Here is an 8,871-nt window from a genome sequence, read left to right as displayed (position 1 = left end):
AGCTTAGGATGACAAACTGTTGGCGAGCAGTTGCTGACTACACTATGACAACACTGTAAAATTTATAGACATTGAAAATGATGGCTTGAAATACATTTATTTCAATCAGAGCAGAATTCCTGCCCAAACCAAGTATGTAAACCAATAAACCTAAAAATAAATGGGTAAGCTTAATAATTTACTTTCCAAAAGAAGTGTTAGAATAACTGAAGGGGTGAGTTTAACAGAAACAGTTTACTGAAAAGGCATGTAGTGACCAAGACTGCTTCAAAATTCTTCAAGTCTTTTGTTTAAGTAAGGGAAGATCTGGAATTATTTGATCCAGAGCTACGGCAGTACTCTGGACTGCAGTCCTGGGGCTTGGGTACAGTCCTCTGTACAAAATAAATCCAAATACATTCATGTATTTGAAGTAATTTCAAGCAAGCCTGAAAACAGGAGCATCTATTGAAAAGAATACTTATTATTTTAAATTACGTGTAACTGTACTCTCTCCTATTGAGCTCCTGAGAAAACTCACAAGGACCATGACATGCATACCCTATTAGATACTGCTGGGGCAGGGAGGTGGGGATATCTCACTGTGATCATCAACACCCTTCCTATCCCCAACACCATCTCTGTCATATTAAGTTTTGGCTGGTGACTAGAAAATTTACCTGCATGAAATAAAAACATCTCGGTGCTTGTTTAATGCAACAATTGAATAATTTGAGGTTGAATGATCAGCTACTAGATTAATTGGAACTGTTGGATTTTCTAGTGTAAAGCCAAGCATAATAGGGATTAATCTGTAACAGACACAAATAAATTACCTAAAATCCCACTCTTCCTAAAGTGGATTGTTTGAAGCTGTGAAAGCATCTGCACAGAAAAGCACTCAGCATATTTTTATGTCAACTGGCAGAAGTTCTTGTTAGCTCACTTCTTCCACTCAGACCTCACTGGTGAACCAATAAAGGATTCATATTTTCTTCAAGATCTTGAACGACAAATGGACTGGGCCAAGGCTGTGCCTCCACTTTAAGCCAAGATTTAGCCCTGAAGCACCATTCAGGCAATACATGTCTGCGCTGGATGAAGGCCCTGAAGCAGAAAGTGCTGGCGACCTGTGCTGGTTTTCACACAGACATCCACAGATAGGGTTTTGTGGCAGTGGGTGGGACTTACCTGAGCAGTGGAGAGAAAGAGATGTTTTGAAAGCATGTTTTCATGGAATCTAAAATTGTACCCTAGAATTTTCCATGGATTTTCAGAGACTAGAAGAGGCGCCTAGATGGCTTGCTGTGATACCTAAACCAGAAGAGACAGAATCACCAGACATGTGGAACATTCATGGGTGGTTACAGGCAAACTTCAGACAGTAAAAGAACCACAGGCTCTTTGGGAGTGATTTTGTCTTTATTTCCTCCCAGTCTGATACTGAGAAATCTTCCTTGGTCGAGCCAGGGCTGGGTTTTAACACTCTTGATGGTACAGTCAACAGCCTGCTGTAGTCAGAGAAGTCTCTGCTGAAGGGATGTGGCTGTATCAGGCAGTTTAGTTTCCTCAAAGTGCAAAGCAAAGTGTAAGGTCTGCTTCAGAGGGAAGAAACTCACAGCATTCTTAAATGATGCTGACAAATTTGAGCACAAGGTCATTTCTAGGAGGAACATTTTCTTTTGAAAAACAGAACTACCATCTCAGGATACATGCTCTAGCACAGCCACCCAATGTAGTCTTAAATCTTTTACTACCAACATGATTTGATAGCAACATGGTATTGTACTTTATTTTCTGCTCACCAGAAAGACTTGCTCATGATATATGGTTTTTTAAACAATTTACTGTGTCAGTGATTTTTGTTCATTCAGAAGTGATACACGTTGTGAACCAGCTGCAGCACCTCAGTTTGGTAAACTGAAGAGATGGGGACTGAGTAACTGGGCTACAGACAGGACAGGCTCAGTAAGTGTCCTAACTGGAATTTTTAGAACTGCAGTTCTCAAGAACAATCCCATAGCAACACCTTTTGCTGTGAAGACATTAAACTCATGAAATCCTATGTTTTTTCTCTATTGAAGTGGATTACACCATTGGAGTTCCAGTATAGTTTTGGGTGGTTTTTTTTCTGGAAGCAAGGAAATACTCCCTTCAAGAAAGTTTTCTTTTCTGTAAATTCCTCAGACTACTTACTCAAACATGTTAATATCAGTTAGTATCATCCTTCCCTGGCATAAATGAAGAAGCTGAGGAACAGAGAGTTAACTAGCTTTACAAAGCTTGTGGAAAAATAAATTTGTTTGTGGAAATCCATTCACTAGCTGAGACTGAGTAGGTTTAGCCTACAATCAAAATTTTTTTGGACTGTTTGTCATATTTCCTATGCTTGTTTTGACAGACTGTGCAAACCTACCAGAATATACTCCTTGTTGTTTATAAAGCACAATGAAATATCAAAGTGATATAAAAGTATCTATACATAAAAGTGCATAAAAATGCTGTTATTAATATTGATAATGTTTTACCTGTTGAACTGTACTTTGCATACTATACAGTATGATCTTTTTCAATTACTTTGATTGGAGGTCTCAATTAAAGGAGCAAAGAGCAAATGTCAAGGAGTTGAATCACAGAATATTGAAAAGGTTAAAAGAAAACCAGATACTACTAAAATACAGTTGCTTGGACGCAGAAAGCACTGGAAGATCATATCTTGTGATCCCTACTGCACTGTCACATTAAGGGTGGTAACAAGAACAGAAAGAGGAATAGGAGACTTGGGTTTTGCAACAATGGAAACAAGGGAACAAATGAAATATTTTGAGCTACCTAAGGTCATATACACCAGGGAGGAGCAGTGTATTGTATGGGATTCCCTGGCTGCCTAAGTGCATGGAGTTTAAGGTACACTCCTCTAGGCTCACCCAACTTCTCTTTGATATGAGCTCCTGAAGTACAAGTATTTTTCCAAACACAACCTTTTTAATTTATGAGTTCTATTTTCCACAGGCCAAATTAAAATTTAAGCAGGAACATAAGTGCTTAGAAATATTACTCACACCAGGCCTTTTCTAACAAATTTAAAAAAGTGTTAAATATTTACATGAAAAATGAGCAATTTGCAACACAAGGACGATTTCTACTGTTCTGCAAATGAGTACAGTTGAACATTATGTGGTCTATAATGTATTAATTATAATGTTCAGCTACAAATTTCAAGCTTGAGGGAAATCTCTTAGGAGGCAAATGCAAGATCTCATTCGACTAAACTGCATTCTGGGACACTGCAATCATGAGAACATGTTCTTAGTAAATTACATGATACAGCTGCTATAGCTGAAGTACTGCCAAGATCAAACAGTATATTGTACAATTAAAGACATAATATTGAAAATATATGCTCACCACAATGTGCTAAGACATGGGATATGAAGCTCTCTTTATCATATAGCTCCTGGCAAGAATTTAGTTGCCATGTGTACAGTAAGTCATGGTTTTTGTCATGTCTGGGGTAGATGCAGTTAGCATTTTCATTTATGCCTACCCACAGTTACACTACTGAAGAAGGAAAAGATGCTTTGCTGCAAAGTAAAGAATCATCAGACTCACCCATCATCCCTGGGGGATGGGCTGGATTCTTTTGGAGGGAGGATAGATCCTGCCCCTCTCAATGACAGACCTCAACAGTTCATGCACTTCCAAGCAAATGAGCATTTGTGATGGCTCAGGGCTCTGCAGTGTACTGCAGTGCTCATTTCTGCCAAGCTGGGACTTCTCCCACTTTATTACAAACATTGCTAACAGCTACAATGGCTTCTTTACAGAAGAATTGGAGAGAAATGGTCACTTCCACTACAGGACTCACCTGGGATACTTTTCTACTTTAAGATGAAAAAAAAATCATGCCTTTGACCTTTTCTATCTGTGAATATAAAGAAAGCCTAGGTGAGCTCAGATGCAGAAGTCTTCACAGCTGGCACCTAAGATCGGAGGAGCTTGTGGATCCCCCTTCTAAAACCAGTAGGATTCATTGGCCTGGCCCGATAGTGCTTTAAAATAGGGTGAAATAGAGCCGATTTTAACCTGGAATGTCTGCATCTATACGTGAAACCCTGTAGCTCCTACTCAGGACCTGTTACTTTAAATCTTGAGTACCTTAAGCTTGCACTGCACTTTCTAGTATCTGCTGTCCTCCATGATGTATAAAGCTTTTCCCCAATGGTTGGGCATGATTCAGTTTCATCCAGAATACTGGAGAAACCCTTGAGCAAAGCTTTGTTGATTTGGGGGTTTTCTTACTGCATTTTCTTCTATTCAGAATTTCTTCAAGCTCTCATATCTTTTAGTGAAATATTCTTGTATGAACAGAAATAAGAATGAATGTCTAAGAGATGACAGGTTCTACTCATCATGTCTCATTATTCAAGCTTTAGAAACATTCAGGGAAAAAATTATAAAGTCAATACTTCATAGTAGATCTGGTTTAGATGTGGAAGCTGCTGCTGCAGAAACTGAATTGCTGAGCTCAAAAAATTAACAAGATTTAAAGAAACAAGTAAGTAGGTAGCAAAATTATCTTGTTATCCTAACGATTCACAAAAAATCTGGAAACACTTCCTCCTCAAAGTTATTTCAATCTTGTCTTACTAGAAACCAGGAGAACTATGTAGGATGCAAATTATCTGTTACCTACTACAGGTGATCCAAAACATCTAGCATCAGTCACAGTTAGTCAGAGCAGACAAAATACATGACCTTGAGCCTAATCAAGTATGAAAAGAATTTTACTCCTTCCATGAAACTTGTTTTGTTCTAGTATTGCTAGCAAATTAGAGTATTTTGCCTTATTTGTCTTGGTGCTGACTTCCAAGGAAAAGCAGCCAAAGGTTCGTAGTGAAGGACCAATGTGTTCATACAATGCATCACAACAGTATTTTGAGTCTGGTATATTTAATTTTTTTATCAGAATAATATATTTGGTATTGTGCTCATTTTAAATACTACATTGCTTATCACACTACATTTGGCAATAGACCTCTTCAAATATATTTAACAAATTGTTCCATAAGTAATAACTACATATAAAATATCTTCATTGAATTAAAAAAATCCATATGTATTTTCTTCATGAAATACAATATATACATTATGATCTTTTAGTATTAAGGTAAGTCAAAATTTGGGCTTAAACAAATTCACAGTGTACATTTTACCTCTGTAATAAAAAACTTGACTTTAAAAGTGCCTGGATCTTAAACTGTGTTTATGTATTTCCTTACATTGGCTTTACGGAGATTGAAGGTTTTACCATCATCTAGCACTAGACTGCAGATGCAACTTGTACATTGCAATGACCAAAAATAAAGACATCAGATTACTGAAAGTGAACTTTGACTGTCCTTGTTACCTCAGGTTCTGACCAACAAATTTTCTGAAGAGCTTGTCAAAGGTGGAAGACCTGCTTCGAGTAGTATGGCCTCGAACAGGGTCATTCAGTGGAGCTGCACTAAGTGCTCACTGCTTCAGAAAACCAGGCCAAAAATACTCAAGCAGGAACCCAAAATCAGTGTCCCACCCTGGCCCAGGGATATAGGCAGGAATGTCCAGAAGACGAAAGGCAGTGAAGGCAGCAGCATGCTGCCTTCCAGCCTGAGACAGCCCCGGCTTGCCTTCGGTTTCCATGCAACAGCTGACACAGAAGCCAGAGCGTTTCTGCCAAAGACCAGTAGGTCAGGTCATCTCAGAGTCTGCAGTAGCCCCTGCTGATTACCGCAGGAAATACTGCAGGTTATGAGGTAATGCTTTTTCATCATCAAAGGCCAGTTTTGAAACTGGCTATTCCATACCTCATAGTTTTTCAGGCCAGCACACTGGACGTTTAATACAAATTGTTCCACTGCCTTTGGAAATCTCACTTTCCTTCTCCTCCTTCAGAGGAAGGAGCCTTAAAATTTCTAAACCCCGAGTTTGTTTCACCTGAGGCCCACAGGACACAGATCGTCCCACACGATCCATTTGTGGCTAAATTCATGGGCCAAGCAGAAGGCTAAGCAGGTCCCCCAGACCATGACAAACCCCCCAAAGGGCAGGCTGACCTCCACAGCAACTTCCGTGCCTCTCCAGGCAGGACACAGCCCCTCACCTCCACCTGTCCTCATGTGATTTCAAAACCTGGTTTAATACACTCTTTTTTTCCCTGAAAAGACATAGTGACTTCACTAACAATTTTTTAAAAAGGGACTATCAGTAAATTTGGCTAGAAACTAACCCAAACCCATTAAAAAAGAACTTCCAGCCTGAAAGGGAGAGGCATAAACATTCTGATACATTCCACAATAAATAAATTTCACAAAGCCAATTTAATAGCAATTACTGACAAGCCATTTTCAGCCTTTTTTCTGTATGAAAGGCTTTACAGGTGTTATACATCTTGATGTTCCCGTTACAATTTTTCATAGCCCTTTCACTAATTTCAACCAAGCTTAAAGAGGAGCAGAGATCCCCAACGTAATATATGCTTCTAACAGTCCCAGAATTGGTGATTGTCAGAAGAGAGAAACTCAAATTACTGTATTAACTGAGGGAACAATTAGATGGAATTTAGCCTGTATCTATCTGGAGAGACAGAAACCAGCTGGCTGTCCTGCGTGGACATACTAGCTGGCCAGCCACACAACTATCAGCCAGATGTGGCATGGGCTACCTCTTGTCCAGTTTAACAGAAGGAGACGTAGAAGTATTGCAGTGGGCAGGGTGGAAGCGTTACAGGCTTCTGTTGATGACATGGAGTGAAGATCCTTCATTGAAGGAGTCCTAGGGAATACAGCACAAGAGCTGAGCTTTCTCCAGTGGAAAAAAGGACAAGGGATGTGAATCCATAGAATATGAGATTTCATGAATTTTTGGAACAACATGGATTTGTTTGCAAAGGATAGATCTGAACAAAATTCAATCATTTAAACAAGTTTAAACACAGGGAAAATGGTGCCTGATGCATGATGTTCCCAGAATCCAGAGAGAGGGTTTGCACCTAACATTTTAGTATCTTCCATTTCAAACAAACATGTTACCAGCTCTACATTCAAACATTCACCCCACACTTTAGGAGTGTTGGTTCAAGACGTAAAAGCTGTAAAACTTGGGAGTTCTCAAAGCGATTAGAACTTCAAGGTTTAATTATTTTGGATTAAAGAAGGGTTTTTTTCAGGCCTCAGCAATAGCTTTTCAATAAACTTGGTGAAAAATACTTCTTTCTTAATGTACCAACTCCCCTTGGAACTTAAGTATCTTTCAGGATAGTCCAGTGATAACAAGGATAAGTAGGGAAAAGTATAACACAGTGCTGTGAGTATTCTGGTATTTACCTCTTCAAGGAAATATTCAAATAAATCACTTTAATATCATGCACATTTTTTTACAAAGGCAGTTAGAGGCTTTTTTTGCTAGTTCAGAATGCTTGAAAAATTCAATAAGTTTTGATACAAATATGTAACAGCCTGAAATTCCTCTCTTTTGCTTCACTAAAATGTACCTAAGAATGTCTACAAAAGGAAATTTGCAAAAATAACCAGTTAATGTAGGAAAAGTTTAGATTTATGCATTTAACCTTTCATGACTGGGCTTACCAAGGTTCCACTTGAATGCTAGAAGAGGTAAATTGAATATTAAAATTACCTCAAATTCAATCTTCTTCAGCAGGTAAAGAACAAATACCTTTACTTGAGTGGTATCTCCTCCCTACTGTAAACCTAGAGGATTTGCAACTGTGGTTTTTCAGTAAAGAATTGGAATGATTTAATTTCCAAATCTGTTCTAGAAATATGAGCTAGATTTGAGAAAAACAGAAATATGGCTTTAAGTGAATTGTTAACGTTCCGTTGCATTTCTTAAAACATTTAGGTTATCTCTTGCTTTCTTCTTCCTTAGAGTCAATTGACAGTTTTTCACCAAGTTTCCTTATAAGTTCTGCCAGATCTTCAGAATTTTGAGATTTTTCCTCAAGGAGTTCATACCGGAGACTTGAGATGTCCTGTTTAATTTCCTTCAGTTCACCTGTAATGGATATTAGAAGATTATTAAGAAACAAAGGAAAACCAGCATATCCAAGTATCTCACAGTTATCAGTTATCATCCAGTTTTCTCTGGATGTCTTCACTGAAACAGAAAACTTGGATGTTCTGCTGCCTGCTGGTGAATGGTGGCTTAGGGATAGGAAATGAAAATGCAGTTCAGGAACCAAACAAATCTGAAGACAAAAGTGTGAGAGATCACATCACTTCACAAAACTCAAATGATCCATTAGACGGAAGCTGCTCAAGAGAGGTCATATAACTGTAGAATCATTTAAGTTGGAAAAGACCCTTAAAATCATCAAGTCCAACCATAGACCTAACACTGCCAAGTCCACCACTAAACCATTTCCCTAAGCACCATGTCTACACGTCTTTTAAATACCTCCAGGGAGGGTGACTCAACCACCTCCCCAACCAGCCTCTTCCAATGGTTCAACAGCCTTTCAGTGAAGAATGTTTTCCTCATATCCAATCTAAACCTCCCCTGGTGCAACTCAAGGCTGTTTCTTCTTGCCCTGTCACTTGTTACTTGGGAGAAGAGACCAACACCCACCTGCATACAGCCTTCTTTCAGGCAGCTGTAGGGAGCGATAAGGTCTCCCCTCAGCCTCCTTTTCTCCAGTCTAAACACCCCCAGTTCCCTCAGCTGCTCCCCATCAGACTTGTGCTCCAGACCCTTCACCAGCTCCGCTGCCCTTCCCTAGACACGATCCAGCACCTCAGTGTCTTTCTTGCAGTGAGGGGATCAAACTGAACCCAGTATTTGAAGTGCAGCCTCACCAGTGCCCAGTACAGGGGGACAATCCCTGCCCTTGTC

The 8,871-nt window shown here is 39.3% G+C and overlaps 1 protein-coding gene across 1 annotated transcript in view; it reads right to left on the bottom strand.

Moving 5' to 3' along the window:
* Positions 1-5,077: 5,077 nt before the first annotated feature.
* The window catches only part of TRPC6 (transient receptor potential cation channel subfamily C member 6), a 98,321-nt gene continuing 94,527 nt past the window's right edge, over positions 5,078-8,871 (bottom strand). The window contains exon 12 of the mRNA XM_040584497.1: positions 5,078-8,034. Within this exon, the coding sequence (XP_040440431.1) occupies positions 7,883-8,034 (152 nt within the window). The 3' untranslated portion in view covers positions 5,078-7,882. The remainder of the gene's footprint in view (positions 8,035-8,871) is intronic.

Source organism: Falco naumanni, chromosome 2 (genome assembly GCF_017639655.2).
Source record: "Falco naumanni isolate bFalNau1 chromosome 2, bFalNau1.pat, whole genome shotgun sequence".
Classification (NCBI taxonomy): Eukaryota; Metazoa; Chordata; class Aves; order Falconiformes; family Falconidae; genus Falco; species Falco naumanni.
The sequence above is the reverse complement of the archived record's forward strand: the minus strand, read 5'-3'. Positions and strand labels throughout refer to the sequence as shown.